Source organism: Sprattus sprattus, assembly GCF_963457725.1.
Source record: "Sprattus sprattus genome assembly, chromosome: 8".
Taxonomy (NCBI): Eukaryota; Metazoa; Chordata; class Actinopteri; order Clupeiformes; family Clupeidae; genus Sprattus; species Sprattus sprattus.
The window spans coordinates 6,806,628-6,828,899 of record NC_137927.1 but is presented as its reverse complement, the minus strand read 5'-3'; the positions used below and the strand labels follow the sequence as shown (position 1 = coordinate 6,828,899).

At 49.1% G+C, this 22,272-nt stretch overlaps 1 protein-coding gene across 2 annotated transcripts in view; it reads left to right on the top strand.

The window, feature by feature from the left end:
* The window catches only part of rapgef2b (Rap guanine nucleotide exchange factor 2b), a 94,424-nt gene extending 72,571 nt beyond the window's left edge, over positions 1-21,853 (top strand). For both annotated transcript variants that reach the window (XM_080842992.1, XM_080842991.1), the window contains 21 exons: positions 1,749-1,885; positions 3,400-3,558; positions 4,388-4,540; positions 4,936-5,100; positions 5,670-5,777; positions 5,889-6,092; positions 6,959-7,067; positions 7,173-7,449; positions 8,435-8,592; positions 10,741-10,981; positions 11,245-11,667; positions 12,089-12,300; positions 12,554-12,677; positions 13,326-13,349; positions 14,761-14,984; positions 15,514-15,690; positions 15,945-16,094; positions 19,350-19,536; positions 19,777-20,225; positions 20,591-20,878; positions 21,034-21,853. In XM_080842992.1, the coding sequence (XP_080699118.1) occupies positions 1,749-1,885; positions 3,400-3,558; positions 4,388-4,540; positions 4,936-5,100; positions 5,670-5,777; positions 5,889-6,092; positions 6,959-7,067; positions 7,173-7,449; positions 8,435-8,592; positions 10,741-10,981; positions 11,245-11,667; positions 12,089-12,300; positions 12,554-12,677; positions 13,326-13,349; positions 14,761-14,984; positions 15,514-15,690; positions 15,945-16,094; positions 19,350-19,536; positions 19,777-20,225; positions 20,591-20,878; positions 21,034-21,059 (3,995 nt within the window). In that variant the 3' untranslated portion in view covers positions 21,060-21,853. The remainder of the gene's footprint in view (positions 1-1,748; positions 1,886-3,399; positions 3,559-4,387; positions 4,541-4,935; positions 5,101-5,669; positions 5,778-5,888; positions 6,093-6,958; positions 7,068-7,172; positions 7,450-8,434; positions 8,593-10,740; positions 10,982-11,244; positions 11,668-12,088; positions 12,301-12,553; positions 12,678-13,325; positions 13,350-14,760; positions 14,985-15,513; positions 15,691-15,944; positions 16,095-19,349; positions 19,537-19,776; positions 20,226-20,590; positions 20,879-21,033) is intronic.
* The last annotated feature ends 419 nt before the right edge of the window (positions 21,854-22,272 follow it).

Genomic DNA, 22,272 nt, shown 5'->3' with positions numbered 1-22,272 from the left:
GATGGAGAGGAAAAGTAAGAGAGTGATGAAGTGGGAGAGAGTGAAGGAGGAAGACATAGGAAAAGAGGGAGGGAGAGCGTGAAAGAGAGAGACTGAGAGGAAAAGAGGGAGGGAGAGAGAAAGTGAGACAGAGGGAGAGAGAGAAGAGGAGGACCTAAACATTTCCTAAGCAAGTTATTTGATGGCAAAGGGAGAGACGGGGAGTTAAAGAGGGAGAGAGAGTGAAGGAGGGCTTGAGCTCACACACTCAGACATATACTCACTCTGACTTCTGTTGCTCTGTAGAGGAGGCTGTGTGTGTGTGTGTGTGTGTGTGTGTGTGTGTGTGTGTGTGTGTGTGTGTGTGTGTGTGTGTGTCAGGGGTGTGGGACTAAAAGACTGCACTGCAGAAGAGTAGAGAAGAGAAGAGCTGACAAAAGGAGTTAAGACAGCAGCCCAGACCTGTGGAGGATTCTGATTCTGACAAGAGACTGGAGAGGGGGAGAGCAATAGATAGATAGATAGATAGAAAGATGGATGGATGGATGGTGGATGCAGGATGGAAACATGAAAAATAGTGTAAGTATGTAGTTGAGTGTGCAAGACAACGATGCACGTGAAGAGAGATGGAGGAAAAGGGCGGGAGGGAGGGAGAGAGATAGTGTGGCGGTACACAAGAGAGGATGGGAAAAAGAGAAGGAAGGGAGAATGGAGAGATTAGAGACTGCAGCAGAGGAAAAGAGGGGAAAGTAGCGTTGGAGGGAGACGAGGGAAACCACCTGAGATGGAAGGAGGAGGGGTGATAGAGGAATAGAGGAAGAGTTGACAGAGTTGTAAGAGGAAGAGAGAGCTCAAGTAAAACTTAATTAAGATTGGGAGTAAAGGAATAGGCAGTGTGTATGTGTTTGTGTGTTTGTGTGTTTGTGTGTTTGTGTGTGTCAAGAGAGAGACTTGATGGAGATGCAGGGGAGGAAGAGAGACGATTGAACCCCACCCTCCTGCTGTGAAGGAGCTTTTTTTTTTCTAGGTCACCCCTCTTCATGGCGTTATCTCTCAACACATTAAACTTTCAGTGCCTCCCTCCCTCACCCTCTCTCTCTCCCCCCTCTCTTCCTCCCCCCCTCTCTCTAACCCCCTCTCTCTCTCTCCCCCCCCCCCCCTCCTTCTCCCCCCTCCCTCTCTCCCCCACTCTCTGCACTTGTTTGCCTCAGCTGCCATGCCAACTGCAGGTCATCCTGTTCCCAGACAGGCCACGGGCAGACTGAGGAGAGAGAGAGAGAGAGAGAGAGGGAGAGAGAGAGGGATATAGAGAAAAGATGGAGAGAAAAGAGATAGAAGGTCAAGGAAAAGGAGACAAAGTGAGAGAGGGAGCGGGAAAGGGACACGTGTCCTCAGTGTACCCCAGCTGGCTGTGCTCACCCACCCTGATCGCTCACGAGCGGGAGGCCAGAGTGAGCCTAGAGAGCGTGGAGCAGGAAGCAAGTGCAGTGTTTTCTCTCTCTCTCTCTCTCCCCCCCTCTCTCTCTCTCTCTCTCTCTCTCTCTCTCCCCCTCACTCCATCTCTGCACTGTTCTGACACGATGATGAGCTTATTAAGCTGCTGCAGCTGCGACTGGGGTGATGCAGGAAATGCTGATAAGATATACTGTGTGCGTGTGTGTGTTTATCTGTGTCTGTGCATGGGTGTGTGTGTGTGTTCTTTCTTTTCTGTCCAATGATCTGTGCCAATAGATTGGATCTCATCTTTGCTTCTCTCCCTCTCTCCTCAGAACAACTGCTGGAGTTCATGCATCAGCTCCCTGCCTTTGCCAACATGACCATGTCCGTGAGGCGGGAGCTCTGTGCTGTCATGGTGTTCGCAGTGGTGGAGAGGGCAGGCACTGTTGTCCTCAACGACGGAGAAGAGGTCCGTCTGTGCGATCTTACACACACACACACACACACACACACACACACACACACACACACACACACACACACACACACACACACACACACACACACACACACACACACACACACACACACACACACACACACACACACACACACACACCACACACACCAGAGTTGTCCTCAACGACGGTGAAGAGGTCTGTGCCATCTTACCTTCACTCTTTCTCACACACACACACACACACACACACACACACACACACACTGAGAGTCATCCTCAACCATGGGGAAGCCATGAGATGCCCAGAGATATATCCCAATCCCCCCCCTACAAGTGTTTAGATTGTGCTCTGCCCACTCTCACACCTCGCCGCCTCCCCACAGTAAAGCTGAAGTGCGGCTAAGTGAAGCCTGGGAGGCGGAGTGGAGTGCTGCCTGTGCTTTCTGCTCTATTAACCGCCATGCTGCAGCCCAGGGCTCCGTCCTGAGATCATGCCAGCCCTCGGGGGGGGGGGGGGGGTGTGCTACCGCACATCACTTAGTCACGTATCTCCTTGGAGACAGGCCCTAGTGCCATGGCCATTTCTCGCCCAAATACCCCCAAACAATCAGAGGAGACGTTGGCCCTGGGGCAGGTACCCCTCTCTGTGCAGTAATGTGACTACTGACAGTCAAGGCTGTCCCGCTCTGTCGCCTTCACCATAACCTATTTCTCAGAGCTTACAGATTGGAAGGGAGCAGGAGTGATTTAGTAATGGTTGAATAACCCTATCTCAAGTAAACTTCACTGTTTACAATTAATTGATATTACATACGGCTTATATAGGCATACATTAATAGTTTCCTTGTGAGATTAAGATTATTCTGTTGCTAGCCCTAAGTATCCGCAAGTCTCTCCTCCTGTAAGTGTAAATATATGAAGTCACCAGCTGTTTTGTTTATCCCATAAGATGATAATATGATTTGGTGTAAATTCATCTACATGTTCTTATCCCATATCCCAACATCTGCTCTGTGTGGTGTTCCTCTCTGACTCTGACTCTGCCCAAGCAGTGTCAGTCTGAACTATAGCCACTACAGGCCGTAGTCTCTGTCTGGCTTTATATTGCAGCCTGGGTCTGCTAGTGCTAATGCTAAGTCATGCCGTAGTGCCGGTCTGACCTGTGGTGCCTGAGACTGAGGTGGCTGTATCCTCTGTGCTGCCAATGCGCTGCCTTCTCCTCTCCTCAGCGCTGTGGCTCAACACATAACCTGTACAGATCGATCACGCCGCCATCTCAGACTGACTGTCTGTTACAGACACAATACCTCAGGGCTGCAGCTTAACTCTCGGTGTGCAGATGTGTGTTTGTGCTCCACCAGTGGTGGAGCTGAATCAGAGACTTTTACCATTCGGGTGGTGGGGGTGTGTGTGTGTGTGTGTGTGTGGGTGTAACAGTGTGTGCCTGTGTGTGTGGGTAACAGTGTGTCCCTGTTTGTATAACCGTGTGTACCTGTTTGTGTATGTGTGTGTGTGTGCTGCAGCTGGATTCGTGGTCAGTGATCTTGAATGGCTCGGTGGAGGTGACCTATCCAGAGGGGCGTGCAGAGATCCTCTGCATGGGCAACAGCTTCGGCGTGTCGCCCACTATGGACAAGGAGTACATGAAGGGCGTCATGAAGACCAAGGTGGACGACTGCCAGGTGAGCGTGCGCCCTCTCTCCCTCTCTCCCTCTCTCCCTCTCTCTCTCTCTCTCTCTCTCTCTCTCTCTCTCTCTCTCTCTCTCTCTCTCTCTCTCTCTCTCTCTCTCCCTCTCTCCCCCATCTCTCTCTCATGCTCTCTCTCTCACTCTCTCCCCCCATCTCTCTCTCCTCTGTCTTTGCTGAGCTTCTGTCCTGTGGCTGGTGCTTGTGTGAGAGTGTGTAACCCAGACGATGGAGAGAAAACAGGCCTGACTCCATCCTTAATGAGGGACAGTGATTGGGCCTCAGGGAGACTCTGGATGGGCAGAAAAACAACGCGAAAGATCAGGATCTGAACAGTCAAGTCCTGGACCTTCACCAGCCCTTGTTCTCTCTCTCTCTCTCTCTCTCTTCCCATCTCTATCTGTGTGTGTGTGTGTGTGTGTGTGTGTGTGTGTGTGTGTGTGTGTGTGTGTGTGTGTGTGTGTGTGTGTGTGTGTGTATGTGTGTTAGTAATTGCTTGAGTGATTTTAATTAAGTGACCCACATTATTGTCTGCCCAGCTCGTTTCTGTCAATCTAATTGATTGCCAGAGCGTTCTTCTCCGAACCAAAGAGCACTAGCCTGACTGTGTTCCTCTAATTAGCACATACTCTACCACCCTGTTGTAGGCCATATGATTGAGCTTTAGAAATTATTTCATTATTGAGGATTATTATTGCATTTTAGATTCTGGTGAAAAGCATTCCTTCATGGACATGCATTTATTAGCACACACACACACACACACACACACACACTCTCTCTAACACACATTTGATAATCTCCTCTTCTTCCCCCTCTCTGCAGTTTGTGTGCATAGCACAACAGGATTACTGCTGCATCCTCAACCAGGTGGAGAAGAATATGCAGAAGGTGGAGGAGGAGGGTGAGATCGTCATGGTGAAGGAGCACCGGGAGCTGGACCGCACAGGAACCAGGAAAGGACATATCGTCATCAAGGTGCGACGCACCTGAGCGTACACCATGCACATACACAGAATAATCATAGAGGAATGCTGCACCACACAAATCAAAACACCTGATGTCCTCACTTTTCTGAACCCCTTTTTAATTATGTCAATGCAAAAGATGTTTGGCCTCTCCTACTCAAAGTTGACATTATTGATACCATCAGTTATCTTGATTGTATTTATCTCGAGTCCTGTGAATCATCCTGTTCCAGCAGTCTCTGAATGACACTATGTCAGTCTTGTCAGTGGCTCAGAGTTACTGAAATGACACCTGTCAATGTATTAGATGCTCATATCTCACCTGTCCTTGCCTCACCTGTATGTCTCCTGTGTCTCACCTGTGCTTGGCTCACCTGCTTCTCAAATGTGTCTCACCGGTCTCAGGGCACGACTGAGCGTCTGACCATGCACTTGGTGGAGGAGCACTCAGTAGTGGACCCCACCTACATCGAGGACTTCCTGCTCACCTACAGGACCTTCCTGTCCAGCCCCATGGTGGTGGGAGAGAAGCTTCTGGAATGGTTCCATGACCCAAGCCTCAGGGACAAGGTGGGCGTCCTTCCTTGTGTTCACGTTAGCCTGTCACTAAGAACATCTGCCAGTTCTGAACCAGAGCTTCGCTGAACTGGGGTCATGGGGTCAAATCACATTGAATTGCCAGCGGGCAGCTTCATCAAGAGATAAAGTCTGTAGAATAATAATCAATAGAAGCTGCAAGTCTTAATTTTGTTGACAGGCAACGAGCAAAGCATTTAGCATCGTGATGAGCTAAAGGTATTGTGTGGTGTGAGGGAGTATTGTGCTGACCCACCTGATGTTTATGCTTAAGGTCTTTCTCATGGTATTTTATTAGCAAAATGATTTGGGCAAGTTATTAAATTAGCTTTAGACTTGGCAGCGTGTTCATTGCCAGTTGCCCATCAATGAAACTAGGGACCTTAAAGTAGTTTATGCTCCTTGGCCTTGCTTCTGTGCCCAAATTCTGGAATAGGAAAGGTCCCTGTTGTTTACATCAAGTACATTTGACTCATCATCTGCTTTCCTCTGTGTGTGTGTGTGTGTGTGTGTGTGTGTGTGTGTGTGTGTGTGTGTGTGTGTGTGTGTGTGTGTGTGTGCAGGTTACACGGGTAGTCTTGCTGTGGGTAAACAATCATTTCAATGACTTTGAGGGTGACCTTGCCATGACCCGATTTCTAGAGGAGTTCGAGAACAATCTGGAAAGAGAGGTTTGCCATCTTTCATGCTCTTTACTTCTCAGTTCCTCCCTATGTTAATTGATCCGTTGTTTGTTTTTTGGTGTCTTATGACAACAACACCTTGCTCTCTGCCCGAAACAGAAAATGTGCGGGCACTTACGACTGTTAAACATCGCCTGTGCTGCCAAAGCCAAGCTGCGGGTGGTGACCCTCACCAAGCCGTCACGGGAAGCCCCCCTGGCCTTCACACTGCTGGGGGGGGCGGAGAAGGGCTTCCGCATCTTCATCGACAGCGTGGAGCCCGGCAGTAAAGCCGCAGAGGCCGGCCTTAAGAGAGGAGACCAGGTAGGAATAACACAGTGGAGTTATAACACTGCAGGAATAACACCGTGCAGTGATAACACTGTGGAGGGATAACACTGTGCAGTTATAATACAGTGCAGGAATAACATTGGTGCTTAAAAGACCACTGCAGATAGAGATAGGCCAGAGATAATCAGATGTCAGATAAATGGATAGCTACATGAATTGATGAAAAATCGAATGAATAAACGGAAGACAGTGGTAGGGAAGGGTGTCACATGACCATGTGGGGCCGTAGAAGGGTTTATGAGTGTTCCAGAGGGGTTGTGTGTGTCTCAGTGGTAGAGAAGGGTGTCACATGACCATGGAAGACTGTAGAAGGATTTATGAGCGGTACAGAGTGGTGGTGTTTGTCTCCATGCGGGGGGGTATCTTGGGAGAGCAGGTTATGAGCATTACACAGAGGGTTTGGGTTGAGATGAGGCCACTTACTTTCTGTGGAGGGCTATCGTCATTTAGGCATTGAACAGTTGTATGTATTTACCTGTATTCGTCACTATAAAAGATAGACCATTTGTGTCTGTGTTATGAGTGTGTGTAAATGGATACCACTTCCCATTTCTACAAAGGAAGCTTTGTACTGTATGAAACAGGACTTCCAGAGAATTCTCAGTTAACAAGAAGGGACCCAGGAGTGTGTGTGTCTGCGCGCGTGTGTGTGTGTGTGTGTGTGTGGGGGTGTTTAGGCATACCCTGTATGAGAACAACTGCCCTTGTTGTGGATCCTTTTTGACCTGTAGGTGCAAAGTGTCATGCTGAAAAGGAGCAGAGCTGAAAAAGAAATGGGGTTAACTTGATTTATCTTGCCGTGGTTAGTGATCTCTCTCCCTGTGTCTCTCTTGGGCAAGATTCTGGAGGTAAACGGACAGAACTTTGAGAATGTCCAGCTGTCCAAAGCCAATGAGATCCTACGGAATAACACTCACCTTTCCATAACTGTGAAAACCAACCTGCTAGGTGAGTGATTGATCGCTGATTTAAAGTCCAAAATGACCTTTTTTTCTTATTTACACTTTGTAACACTGTTGTTTGCTTGTTTGCTTGTTGTGTGATTTCTTTTAGTGTTCAAAGAGCTGCTGGCTCGACCCGATCAGGAGCACGAGCATGACGGGGAGGACGAGCCGGACCGCAAGAACGGTGCGCCGCACATCCCCAAAATTGGCGACATCAAGAAGGCGAGCCGGTACTCCATCCCAGACCTGGCGGTGGACGTAGAGCAGGTGATGGGCCTGGAGAAAGCCAGCAAGAAGGGCAAGGCCAACACAGTGGGCGGACGCAACAAGCTCAAGAAGATCTTCGACAAAACGCTCACCAGCATCCTACCGCCCAAACCCTACAAGTCAGTACAGACTCCATTACTCTTACCCCAGACTAGTCTTACCCCAGTATCCTTTAGTCTTACCCAAGACTAGTCTGAGTCCAGTATCCTTTAGTCTAGACTAGTCTGAGTCCAGTATCCTTTAGTCTTACCCAAGACTAGTATGAGTCCAGTATCCTTTAGCAGGGGTGGATGACTCATCCAGTATCCTTTAGTCTTACCCAAGACTAGTCTGAGTCCAGTATCCTTTAGTCTAGACTAGTCTGAGTCCAGTATCCTTTAGTCTTACCCAAGACTAGTATGAGTCCAGTATCCTTTAGCAGGGGTGGATGACTCATCCAGTATCCTTTAGTCTTACCCAAGACTAGTCTGAGTCCAGTATCCTTTAGTCTAGACTAGTCTGAGTCCAGTATCCTTTAGTCTTACCCAAGACTAGTATGAGTCCAGTATCCTTTAGCAGGGGTGGATGACTCATCCAGTATCCTTTAGTCTTACCCAAGACTAGTCTGAGTCCAGTATCCTTTAGTCTAGACTAGTCTGAGTCCAGTATCCTTTAGTCTTACCCAAGACTAGTATGAGTCCAGTATCCTTTAGCAGGGGTGGATGACTCATCCAGTATCCTTTAGTCTTACCCAAGACTAGTCTGAGTCCAGTATCCGTTAGTCTTACCCAAGACTAGTCTGAGTCCAGTATCCCAGCCTAGTGTCCTTTGTGTACCATGGTCATGGTTTCATGGACCATGAACACTGATAAATGCTTTTTTTGTGCCAGAATTTATATTGTGCTATTATGACTGTTGATGAAGAAAGATCATTGTTTTAAAACAGATTTGTTATGTAGTTGTAATGTAGTTGTCTAAACAATTATTGAATATATTGTATACTTAAGATGATTCTGTCTGACGGTTAGGTGCTGACCCGGTGTGCAGTGATGTTGGCATGTTGTTGAAGAAAGATCATTGTTTTAAAAATGATATCTAATGGTCCTGTCTGATGGTTCTGTGCAGTGATGTTGGTGTGGGCCAGTCTCAGGATGACAGTATCGTAGGCCTGAAACAGTCCAAGCAGATCGCCCCAGCACTGCCAGTCAGCGGGAACCTGTCCTCCAGCAACCCTGACCTGCTGCAGTCCCACCACCGCATCCTCGACTTCAACAACCAGCCAGGTGAGGGACGCACAGAGACAAGCAGCAGGGGTGAATGACAGAGCAGGGGTGAACGAGTCAGAGCAGGGGTCAGGGGTGGATGACTCAGAGCAGGGGTCAGGGGTGGATGACTCAGAGCAGGGGTCAGGGGTGGATGACTCAGAGCAGGGGTCAGGGGTGGATGACTCAGAGCAGGGGTCAGGGGTGGATGACTCAGAGCAGGGGTCAGGGGTGAACAGGTCAGAGCAGGGGTCAGGGGTGAATGACTCAGAGCAGGGGTGAATGACTCAGAGCAGGGGTGGATGACTCAGAGCAGGGGTCAGGGGTGGATGACTCAGAGCAGGGGTCAGGGGTGAACGAGTCAGAGCAGGGGTGGATGACTCAGAGCAGGGGTCAGGGGTGGATGACTCAGAGCAGGGGTCAGGGGTGGATGACTCAGAGCAGGGGTCAGGGGTGAATGACTCAGAGCAGGGGTCAGGGGTGAATGACTTAGGGTCGGCGCTTGCTTCTGCAACGGCGTCACATTGTTGTTTAAATGTACTCATAGCAATTCATGCTCCCTAAAGCCGGCGCAAAAGGTTGCCCGTGTTGCAAAGCAATTCACGTCCAGAACAATAGGTGGAGTTAAGTTGAATTCACGTTAATGTTTTTGTTTATGAGCCTTTATGAGTCATTTGCTCGGCAGATAGAAAACAGTTTCCCTAACAGAAAGTCTGAAGCTTGAAGTTATTTTCAAACCTTTACTTGGGCAGCACTGTAAAACTGAGCAGACATGCAGAATACATTTTAGTAGCATTGCATGTTTAAACTGTGATAGAAACTACGTTAGCTTAATGCTAACGTAAAGGGGAAATTCCATAAAGACCGCGCTAGCGAATAGCATATTCATCAAAGTAAACAATTCAAACAAACAAATTTCGGTTCATTACAAGTGGTTTCGATTCATTACGATGGGTTATAGACATCCAGACAGGACGTAGTCAACCGACCAGCAGACCAATCACAGCCTTGCAGGCTGCGAGGCTTACGTAAATGTTGTGATCATTTTGGCGCAAGTCTAGAAAATCACCCGATGCACGCATGGCGTGAAAAGACGCGCAAGGGGCTTGCAAAGGCCTCTTGCGCCTCTGAGCATGAATTCGGCTTCAGAGCAGGGGTCAGGGGTGAATGACTCAGAGCAGGGGTCAGAGGTGATCCAGATAAAGGCTGCTCAACCAAGACTAGAAGTTCTTGGTCCAAAGACGGGTTCCTCAGAGTAGAGGTACCCAATACTCAGTCCAAGTCCAATAAGTTTGGGGCCTGTTTGGTGTCCTAATCATAGGGTGTCAGAACAGTTTGTTCTCTAGGTATGCTAGTAATCTGCAACAGACTCACATTCTCCCTCAACATCCCTATTCCAGAGCCTCCTCCAGCAAGTGAGTACCCACCCACCTCCCCCTAACCACTGACCACTGATGCTGGTCCTCCTCCCCCACCTCCCCCTGACCACTGATGCTGGTCTCTCTTCTGTGGTGTTGGCTTTCGAGTTTCTGACCCTAATCAACTGGGCTAATTTTGCTTTGTGATTGAGGGATTGAAAGCTGGCCTGGACCTAATTCTATCAGAGGGATACCCGATTGGTTATGGTGGATCTTAATGGTGATGGGGTGTCTATATTTTCAGAAATCCAGATTGCTCCAGAACATGACAAAGTTGATGATTCGATGATTGTTTTTTTATATGTCTGATATGTCCTATTAGTTTGCCAATGCAGTTGTCAATCACAATGAATCAAGATGGAATGATTCAGACAGAAATAAAAACAAACAAATGACTGAAATGATCTCTGAAGGTCTGCTAACTGGTGCATTCTGTGTAGGTTTCTACAGTTTGAACCGGGCCTTTTGGCTGAATGTAAGGCTTTAAACTTAGTGTTTTAGGGAACACACCACATAAGCATGGAGGCTCTAGCCTCAGTTACCCAGAATCCACCAGGTGGTTGACATCTCTACTGAAGCTCTTTCCTGCTTGCGCCAGTCCCTCTCTATTTTCTCTAAGTTTGTGTGTGTGTGTGTGTGTGTGTGTGTGTGCGTTTGTGTGTGTGTGTGTGTGTGTGTGTGTGTGTGTGTGTGTGTGTGTGTGTGTGTGTGTGTGTGTGTGTGTGCGCATGCTCGTGTGTGTGTCCTGCAGACATGTCGGACCAAGTGCTGCGTGTGTTTAAGGCGGACCAGCAGAGCCGCTACATCATGATCAGCAAGGACACCACGGCCAAGGAGGTGGTGGCGCAGGCCATCCGTGAGTTTGCCCTCACTGCCGCACCAGACGCCTATTCACTGTGTGAGGTGTCCGTCACCCCGGAGGGCGTGATCAAGCAGAGACGCCTCCCAGAGCAGCTCTCCAAACTGGCAGACAGGATACAGCTCAGTGGCAGGTAACAGACACACACTGGGGGATGCTGTTCACTCACGTACACTCACCTGTTCAGTCACAAACCTCCTCTTTGTAGGTACTACCTGAAGCGTAACATGGAGTGTGTTAATGTGTGTGTGTGTGTGTATGTGTGTGTATTCCTAATCCATCTCATCATGTGCAGGTACAACTGAAGAGGAACGTGGATACAGACACTGTGTGTGTGTGTGTGTGTGTGTGTGTGTGTGTGTGTGATCTCTCCTAACCCAATGTCCTTGTGTGCAGGTACTACCTGAAGAGTAATATGGAGACGGAAACGCTGTGCTCAGACGAGGATGCCCAGGAGCTGCTGCGTGAGAGCCACATCAGCCTGCTGCAGCTGAGCACGGTGGAGGTGGCCACCCAGCTGTCCATGCGTGCCTTCGTGCTCTTCTCCGCCATCGAGCCCACCGAGTACATCGACGACCTCTTCAAGCTGCGCTCCGCCGCTCTGGCCGCTGCCGCCGCCGCCGCCGCCAAGACCGAAGTCCCCACGTCCAGCCTGAAGCGCTTCGAGGAGGCCATCAACCGGGAGACCTTCTGGGTGGCCTCCGAGGTGGTGAGGGAGCCCAACCAGCTCAAGCGCATGAAGATCGTCAAGCACTTCGTCAAGATAGCACTGCACTGCCGCGAGTGCAAGAACTTCAACTCTATGTTCGCCATCATCAGGTGAGCAGCGCAGAGGCAGGGCAGAGGAGAGAGAGAGGGAAGAAAGGGAGAGAGAGAGAGAGAGAGAGAGAGAGAGAGGGAGAGAAAGAGGGAGAGGGAGAGAACAGACATTCTGGCTCTAACTCATCTCATTGCACTTTAATTAACCAGACAAAACAAAGTCGTAGTAATAGTTCTTGTATAGTTCTTGATAGTACTTATTAAAAGAATAATTAGGAGTTTGTTGCCCATTGGTTGAAATGTTGAAATACTTCTAGTTTTGCCTGAGAAGAGCTGACCTCACATATCCAAACTGTGGATGAGCTGAACATCCTAAACAGCTGAACATCCGCAGTGCTGCCTGCTGAATCTAACAGGTTGACTCGTTTGTTTGTTTGTTTGTTTATTTGTGTGTGTGTGTGTTTGTGTGTGTGTGTGTCAGTGGGTTGAACCTAGCGCCGGTGTCTCGGCTGCGGGGCACTTGGGAGAAGCTGCCCAGTAAGTATGAGAAGCTCTTCAGCGACCTACAGGACTTGTTCGACCCCTCCAGGAACATGGCCAAGTACCGCAACGTCCTCAACAACCAGAACCTCCAGCCGCCAATCATCCCCCTCTTCCCTGTCATCAAGAAGGACCTTACCTTCCTGCATGAGGGTGAATACACACACACTCACAAATACACACACACCCACAAACACAAACATTACACTCTCACACACACGCATATCCACACATACATACATACATACATACACACACACACACACAGACACACACACACACACACACACACACACACACACACACTTACTCTCTCACACACATGCATATCCACACATACACACATAGAGGTGCCAATGATGGATGAGTCTCTGAACTTGATCCTTTTCTTCTCCTCCCCCCGTAGGTAACGACTCAAAGGTGGATGGTCTAGTGAACTTTGAGAAGCTAAGGATGATGGCCAAGGAGATCCGTCACGTGGGCCGTATGGCTGCAGTCAACATGGACCCCGCCCTCATGTTCCGCACCAGGTACGTCTCCCCAGAAGGCTCCCAGACCACCCCAAATGATCCACCCTACCCCTGGGCAGAACGGCTCACATGTCACGGCTGCAATGGTTCATTCACAGCTACAGGAAAGACTAACGAATCGCCCTGGTCTCTGAGTGTGTATGGTGGTGGATATGAATGTGTGTGTGTGTGTTCGTGTGTGTGTGTGTGTGTGTGTGTGAGAGAGATTACTACCCTCGTCTCTTCCAGGTCCAACTGTGCTGTGCAGGCTAGCTTTCAGTGTTGCCATAGCGATGTGTGTGATGTTGTTGTCACATCCCTCCTTACATCTTCAGTCTTCTGATTCCCTCTGTACTGATACCCACACTTCTGTAATAGTGGAGTACTAGTGTGTGTGTGTGTGTCTGTCTGTCTGATGTGTGTGTATGTCTGGTGTGTGTGTGTGTGTGTGTTGTATCTGTTGAGTACATGCTGTGTTCCAGGTGACAATCTTCTCCTGTCTGTCAGGCCTCTGGGTTCTTCTCTTTGGTGCTCTTCCCATCTAAGCTTGTCTCTCGTTTTCTTTCTCTCGTTCTCTCTCTCTTTCTCTCCCTCTCTCCTTCTGTCCGTCCACCCCTCCCCCACGCTTTACCGTCCATTCCCCCTCCCACCCCCCACCCCCCTCCACAGGAAGAAGAAGTGGCGGAGTTTAGGGTAAGTGCGGTGACCTTTGACCTCAGTCCTCTCGCTCGCCTGCCCGCTCGCGTGCTCATCTCTCCTCCAGCTCCTTGCCTCCTTTTCTTTCTCTCCTCCACCTCCTCTCCTCCTTTTTCTCCCTCGCTCTCACTCTGCCACATCTGAGTGGAAGTGAGACGGCCATCACTTTTGCTATTTAAGGTCACTGAGTGATCACACACACACATACACACACACACACATACACAAACAAACACACATTCACACACCATATGCACGACTATGCCTGGACTAATCCTCCACATCTACTTATCCTGCCATCCCAACTCCAAGTGATTGACATCTCATCTCTGTTTGAGCAATCAAATTAGCAAAAGTGATTGTTGTAACATGTATCCCTTCAGCTTTATGTTACTCACCAGACTGGCATGCTTGTGTTTGTTTGTAATTTTTATTTTTATTGTTTACTTTTTATTTGTATTGATTCTTGAGATGTGTTTGATGTTGACTTTGCAGTGGTTTGCAGTTGCAATATGTTTACACCTGAAATATGATAAATTAGATAGTTTGTTTATATGAAGCTTCTGTAGTGTTTGAAACTAGCAGAATCGGCAGGTGAGAGTAATTTAAGCAGATAAGTCTCTCATCCTGCAGATCCTGCTAAGGTCCCCCCAATACAGCTGTCTGACCAAAGAGACTGCTGTCTGACCATAGAGACTGCTGTCTGACCGTAGAGACTGCTGTCTGACCATAGAGACTGCTGTCTTACCGTAGAGACTGCTGGCTGACCATAGAGACTGCTGTCTGACCGTAGAGACTGCTGTCTGACCGTAGAGACTGCTGTCTTACCGTAGAGACTGCTGGCTGACCATAGAGACTGCTGTCTGACCATAGAGACTGCTGTCTGACCGTAGAGACTGCTGGCTGACCGTAGAGACTGTTTCCTGACCATAGAGACTGCTCCCCCCCCCAAACCTGTCCCTACGACACCACACCCTCCACCTTATTGGCTGGCAAATTTAATGGAATGCATGGAATGTTCTAGAACTGTGTGGAATGTGTCTGGATGCATGCCCCCCCCCCCCCCCCCCCCCATTGCCAGCCTCCCCAGCAGGCTTAGACATACCACCCACACCACTCAGCTTTAACAGGAAAACACTCACTCTGTATTCTTTGTGTGTGTGTGTTTGTGTGTGTGTGTTTTTCTCTTCTGTGTGTGTGTGTGTGTGTGTTTGTGTGTGTGCGCAACATTGTGCATCTGTCTGCTTCTTTCTGTGTATCTGTCTCCGTCTTCTGTGTGTTTGTGTTTCTGTGTGTCTGTATGTGTGTGTCTTTCTTTGCATCTTTATGCCTGTATGTCCCTGCGTGTCTATGTCTCCCTGTCTGGCTGTGTGTGTGTGTGTGTGTGTGTGTGTGTGTGTGTGTTTAGGTCTCTCAGCCAGGGCAGTGCCAATGCGGCGGTTCTGGACGTGACCCAGACCGGCGGCCATAAGAAGCGTGTGCGGCGGAGCTCCTTCCTCAACGCCAAGAAGCTGTATGAGGACGCCCAGATGGCCCGCAAGGTCAAGCAGTACCTGTCTAACCTCTCCCTGGAGACCAACGAGGAGAGCCTCCAGACTCTCTCAATGCAGTGTGAACCCAGCGTCAACACATGTGAGTGTGACTAACGCACACACACACACACACACACACACACACACACACACACTCAGGAGAACAACTAGGAGAGATTGCAGATGATATTACTGCAGCATTAACACACATTAGTGTATCACAAACACACACAAACACACACAAACACACACACTCACACACACACACACACACACACACACATACACACACACACGAGAGAACAACTTGGAGAGACTGCAGATGCTATTACTGCAGCATTAACATACATTAGTGTATCACATACACACACACACCAACACACACACACACACATTATCTCACTCAATCATACTGGAGTCCAACAAGTAGAGCCTTCAGATACTCACTGTAGAATGAGGCCATCGTCAGTACACATAGATACAGATACACACACACACACACACACACACACACACACACACACACACACACACACACACACACACACACACACACATACTGCTGCCACACTCCTGATCATGCCCTCTAACTGGCTCTCCCTGTCCTCCTGTGGTGTCCGTGGCAACAGTGCCGAAGAGCGCCGGTGAGAAGAAGAGACCAGACACGTCTCCGGTGGTATCCCGTGCCGCCACCCACCAGCGGCAGCAACAGCAGCAGCTCAAGGCCAACCAGGCCCTCCAGGTGCCCGCCGTCGCCCTCTACCCCTCACGCAAGAAGGTGCCCGTCAAGGACCTGCCCCCCTTCGGTAAGACACGCTCTGCTCATGATGATGAAGACGGGTATGATATAGAGAGTATGCAAACAGAGAGTATGCAAACAGAGAGTATGCAAACAGAGAGTATGCAAACAGAGTATAAAAACAGAGAGTATGCAAACAGAGAGTATGAAAAAAACAGAGAGTATGCAAACAGAGAGTATGTTGTATCTGGTGTCCAGTAGGATATAGTGACTAATGTCTTGAAAGATATGATGCTAACATGATGGTGTTCTCGTCCATAGGCACAAGCTCTCCCCAGTCCCTGAAGAAAATTCTGTCCTTATCAGAAGAGGCACCCGACAGACATCGCAAACACACAGAGGACACCTTGTCCAACGCCTCGTCCCAGATGTCCTCTCCCCCGACCTCACCACATAGCTCACCCAAGAAAGGTGAGGGGTGCTCAGACACACACACACACACACACACACACACACAGACACACACACACACACACAGACACACACACTCTTTTTTCAGTCTCTCATGTACAACGCTTGCCTGTGTGCATCCTACAGTATTCCCATTTATGCTTCCATCTGGTGGTGGTAGATGAAAAGACACACAGCTTTGGGAACTGCTACACTTAATGAATCCTGCCCCCTGGTGGTGTAGCAGACTACCTGTCAGTCTCCTAAATTCTGAAATACACATTCTTAGCCGTAGCTGTCTTTGTCGTGGTTCTTTCCCAGTCTCTGCCCCTGATGAGTAAGCAGCACTTCCTGACTGAGGAGCTCTGCCCTCTGCCCTCACTTCACCTCAGCATGTAACTCCATACTGGACCTACTGTATGAAGGGGAAATCACTGTGTCCTGCCTTCTCACATCTCTGGCTTTCTTCCTCTTCCCTTCTTCACCCACACACACACACACACACACACACACACACACACACACACACACACACACACACACACACACACACACACACACACACTCAGCAGGCCAGAACGGTCACAGGGGGCGCTCGAACAAGGCCACCGCAGGTAACCATGGTTCCACCGCTGTGCAACATAGAGCCACGTAGAGCAGCCATTTTGCAGCTTTACCCCCTCGCCATGCTCCCTTTGCTCAATCCTCATCTCATCAGTGTCATCTAAAGCTAATCGAGCGGCTCCTCCCAGTCAGTGTTTGGACCAAGGCACAGGATAAGCAGAGGTCTCACTGTTGTGTTAGTGGTGATGGCACTCTCTTTGAGTAGCATCACACACCTCCTGGGCGGTAGCCATAGCGATGTGTGTGTGTCCATGGGTCCCTGTGGCCTGTTAGTGTTAGTGCTGGTGCTTGGGGATGAAACTGACGCACTAGAGCCCTCTAGTGGAGCCAGTGCTGTACTGTACTGTGGTGGTGATGTAGGTGGCTCCATAGGCATACCACTGACCCCAGCTGCTTCAGCGATGCTACTGTCTGTCTGTGTGTGCCTCTGTGTGTGTGCATGTGTGTGTGTGTGTGTGTACCTATATGTGTGTGTGTGTGTCTGTGTGTGTGTGTGTGTGGAGGAAGGGGGTTGTGTTTCATCTCCAGATAGCAGGCCATTAGAGCAGGCCTTTTCAAAAGACTTGGCCCACTTTGAATGGGCCCTTCCTGTTGGCTGGCTGTGTTGGCAGCAGATGCAGGTCCTCTATGATTGTCACGGTGTCGTCCCTGCTGCACTGCTCTTAGTGAGGGGCTCCAGTCCAGCCTGTGCTCGTCCCCGCTGCACTGCTCTTAGTGAGGGGCTCCAGTCCAGCCTGTGCTCGTCCCTGCTGCACTGATCTTAGTGAGGGGCTCCAGTCCAGCCTGTGCTCGTCCCCGCTGCACTGCTCTTAGTGAGGGGCTCCAGTCCAGCCTGTGCTCGTCTGTCTCCGCTGCACTGCTCTTAGTGAGGGGCTCCAGTCCAGCCTGTGCTCGTCTCCACTGCACTGCTCTTAGTGAGGGGCTCCAGTCCAGCCTGTGCTCGTCTCCACTGCACTGCTCTTAGTGAGGGGCTCCAGTCCAGCCTGTGCTCGTCCCCGCTGCACTGCTAGTACAGCACAGTTTTTAGTGGTTGTGTATTTAAAGAGAAAAATCTATTTTGAGATTGACATGCAATGGCTAGATGATCAGGGAAGCAAGGTGTGTGTGTGTGTGTGTCAGGGATTAAAATTAACGTCGTCCCGTCGTCCCGGGGCCGTATTAAATTGTCATTGGGACGATCAACAATTTAATTTGGGACGACGTCGGGCCGTCAAGAATTTCAGCCCGTTTTTTATTGCAAACTTGCAACTTATTTAAACGGAAAAGAAACGCAATTTCAATGTCCTTGAATGAAGACATTAGACACTGACAATAAATCTGACTTGATTTGAAATGGACTCGCGCCTCACGTTTGTGTTCTATTAGTGACAACAGTGGCGGTCCGTGCATTTCACGACTAGGCCTTCAGCGATGTCCTACACGATGTTAAACTGAGTGAATCCACCTCTTAATACCATCATTATGACGCCATGGCTCTCGAACTATATATTTATACAGAAAGGCAGTATAAGTGAGCATTTCATCACCTTAACATAGTCGAGTACAACAGACCTAATTAATATTTCCGGAGCATTTCTAATCAATACACCCGTATTAACAATACATTAAGAGTAGTAAACTCTCAGTTATATGATCGCTTGGATATTACTGTCACAACTTAAAAATAAAAGGCGATTTTCAGGGATTAGTCTACAAAGTTTTATTCAGTCCACCGAAAGTAGCCTATGTGAGCTTTAACAAGTTTGTCCACTAAACATCGCATTGTCCCACCTGCAAAGCAGTTTCATTAAACTTCCTATCCTCACGATATCCAGTTTTTCTTGAAAGTTCCGTCTTGAAAATGGCGTTGTAATTGTATCAAAAACTGGAATTATCAAGTTGGTGTAAACTAGTTTATTTGAGTTAGTCTTACCAATTTAAACAACTAGCATAATAAGCATTGCAACCGATGTACGTCGTTTTCACATTAGCCAACTAAACTGAGCACTGAAGCACTGCACCGGTCAGCCTCAGTATCCAATCAAAGGTTTACGTGTCACGTTCAATTCTGAAGGCCTCAGGGAAGATTTCTATTAGCCTGGTAACACATGATAGCTGAAATATGATTGGATGAAAGCTCTAACATAAATAGACAACGCTGAATGCTATGAAATCAAGAGAATGGACTATGGGGAATCATTTAATACATATTTATGAAAAGAAAATATTAAAATTAAATTAAATTAAAAAGGAAGTTCCTTCCTGAGTGGAAAAGGACATATTCTTGTATTAAATGGGATGCAGGAATAGGAATGTCATCTCAGTTTTAAGAAATGACCCAAACCAATTGAGAGAGTTTTAATAAACAGTTTTGGATTTTAAATCTATTGCCAGCAGCAGTTTTTATTCTTGTATAATCTTAATGGAATTCATTGTTTGAATTAATGTGCACCGAATTTAGTTTTTTTTCCCCCATAAAATTCGGGACGGTTCCGGGACGTTTCGGGACGGTTGAAAATTATTTTCGGGACGGTTCCGGGACGGTGGTGAAAAAAGTTAATTTTAATCCCTGGTGTGTGTGTGTGTGTTTATTTATGGGTGTACTTGTAAGTCTTGCCTTTGTACTTGTCTTCATGACCTTACCCGTGTGTGTGTGTGTGTGTGGTTTCCCAGGTTATGGGCGGGACAACATGTCGGACTCCGGCCACAGTGAGATCTCGTCCCGGTCCAGTCTGGTGAGCACATCGTCTCTAGACATGCCCCACGATGACCGCCGCCTCCGACACGCAGGACCCGACGCACACACTGGGCCTCGCCTGGAGCGCAGGGCCACCACCGACCCAGACCAGTACAGCCTGGGGTAAGATGAGACACACACACACACACACACACACACACACACACACAAACACACACACACACACACACACACACACACACACACACACACACACGAACACACACACACACACACACACACACACACACACACACACTAACAATAACCTGTCAACCAGCCTGGGGTAAGACACAACACACACACACTCACCCTAACACTACAATGCATTCACTTTGTGTGTGTGTGTGTGTGTGTGTGCAGATCGTACTCGTCCATGCAGGACTGCCGAGTGTACACGGGGGCCACCGTTCTCTCCTCCCCCAGCTCCGAGGAGCTCACGCAGGACCAGGGCGACCGCGTCTCATTGGACGCCGCTGACAGTGGGCGGGGCAGCTGGACCTCCTGCTCCAGCGGTTCCCATGACAACATCCAGACCATGCAACAGGGGCGGAGCTGGGAGGCGCTGGCAGAGGGGGGAGGGCTGTGGGCGGGCCGTGGCAGCTGGGCGTCGGCCTGCTCCTCCTCATCCTCAGTGGCATGCTGGGGGGAGGAGTCAGAGGGAGACACGGGCACAATCAAGCGCCGCGGCGGCAAAGACGTCAACGCCGACCCTGAGACCAGCAGCATCACCTCCACCGGCTCAGAGGAGTCCAAGCAGGCCAGCCGACGGCCCTCTCCCATCACCGCCGGCAACGCCAAGGGGGTCATCAGTAAGTGTTGCCATTAGCAACCAGCAACTACCTCTTAGGCTATTATGCTGTGGGACCTGAATAATGAATTGAATACTGCTCCCTGCATATAAATAATTAGCTTATTTAACATTTATTTGTTAACATGTATTTGTTTGTTGGTGTATTTTAAAATTGTAACAGTTGGCTAGCTAAATATAAGGATCTTTTTTACTCTAAAGGTTTATTTATTTGCTTCGGAGTTTGAGGTAAATATCGAGCAGTGAGAGGTAGACCGTGTTGAGTGACAGCTGGTTGACACGTGATGTGCTGCTGATTGGCAAGTGATGTGGTAGTTGACAAGTGATGTGGTAATTGACGACTGACTCTCTGTGTCATCCCGGCAGCGCGGAAGGAGGGGCGTTACCGTGACCCCCCTCCGACGCCCCCGGGGTACACGGCACTGACCATCTCAGACGTAGTGACGGAGGGCAGCACGCAGACGCAGACGCAGACGCAGACGCACACCCACGCTGGGCGACGGCCTCCGGACTACACCACTGCACTGCAGCGCTCCAGGCTCGTCACACAATCACCAGACTCCCAGCAGGCCCTCGCTGCCTCGACCGAGACACACTCGCAACACACACACTCACAGGACGGAGGAGAGGAAGACGAAGAGGAGGAAGAGGAGGGTGAGAACACACATGTCCCAGTAGTGTATTTGTGTGTGTGTTTTGTATTTGTGTGTGTGTTTTATGTTTATGTTTGTGTTTGTGTATTAATATCTCTGAATTTGTTGGTGTGTGTGTGTCTTTACTGACCATTCCTTCCCTCTTTTGTCTTGCAGAGGATGAGCAGGTGTCTGCTGTGTGAGTGTGTGTGTGTGTCAGGGCCGTTCTGACACGTAGCCCGCGGGCTTCAGCAGACAGACACACCGTCAGACGCCCACCGGTGCTGCCTGCCTGCCTGCCTGCTCACCTGTCGCCTGATTGGTGGATTCATCTCTCTTCTCTGCCTTAAAGCATCATGGGAGACCAGTCACCCCAGCATGCAACGTACTGTGAAGGAGCAGGAGAAGCAGGAGTTACTTAGAGAAGAGACAGGAAACTCGAAACACAATGCCTGGCACTTTGGAATTTATAACTTAAAAGACTTAAGAAACAGTTTCACTTAGACATAAAAACCCACACACGCACACAAACAAACACACACACACCCACACACACACAGAGCGCGGTGCGACATTCATGTTTGATTAATAAAATTGAAGAAAACTTCGAACTTCTGTTGCCTGGACAACAGCATTCCTGAGGCAACTCCCACTCTTGAGTTTTTGTCATCTGCACTTTTTGAAATCTGAAAACAAACATTACTGAAAATGCAAAAAAACAAACAAACACAAACACTCACACACAAACACACACACAAACACACACACACACCGAGACTCCAGCCCATCCTCTTTGTGTGGTGGGAGGGGCAGTAGCTGCTGGACAGGGGATGTGAGACCTCCCCACCCACATTCTATGGATCCGACCCTTCATCATCATCATCATCATCATCACCATCATCATCGTGGTCAGCACCACCACCAGCCACACCCCCTCCGATAGTGTGTTGCTCATCTGCTGAGAGAGTGCAGTGTTACAGGAAAGGACTGGGCCTCGACCCTCTCCAGGCCCAGGCTAGGGCTCTGTGGGGCTGTCCCTGAAGTAGCAGCCCATGGTGGGGTAGGGTTGGAGCTGAGCCTTCCTCCTCCAGGAGAAGTATGGGCCAGGGGTTTAGGGTGCAGTTAGAGGGAATTTGGGCCGTCAGAATGTCACCCTCTCCAACCACAGGGCTCCATTATTTCTAAGGCAACGGCCAGTCTGTGGACCAGCTGGTCGTTATGGTAAAATTCAGTTCTGATGTAGGAGAAAACCAATGAAACATGGCCACTTTTGATACTTATCATTGAAGATCGGTGGTTCAGTGTCCCTGATGTCCAATAATGCACTTACTCTGGGTTAAGGGTTAAGGGTTGAGGGGGGGACTTACACAAACAGCACATATCCCTCTCCTACTGCCTGGTAATGTTTGGAAGTGC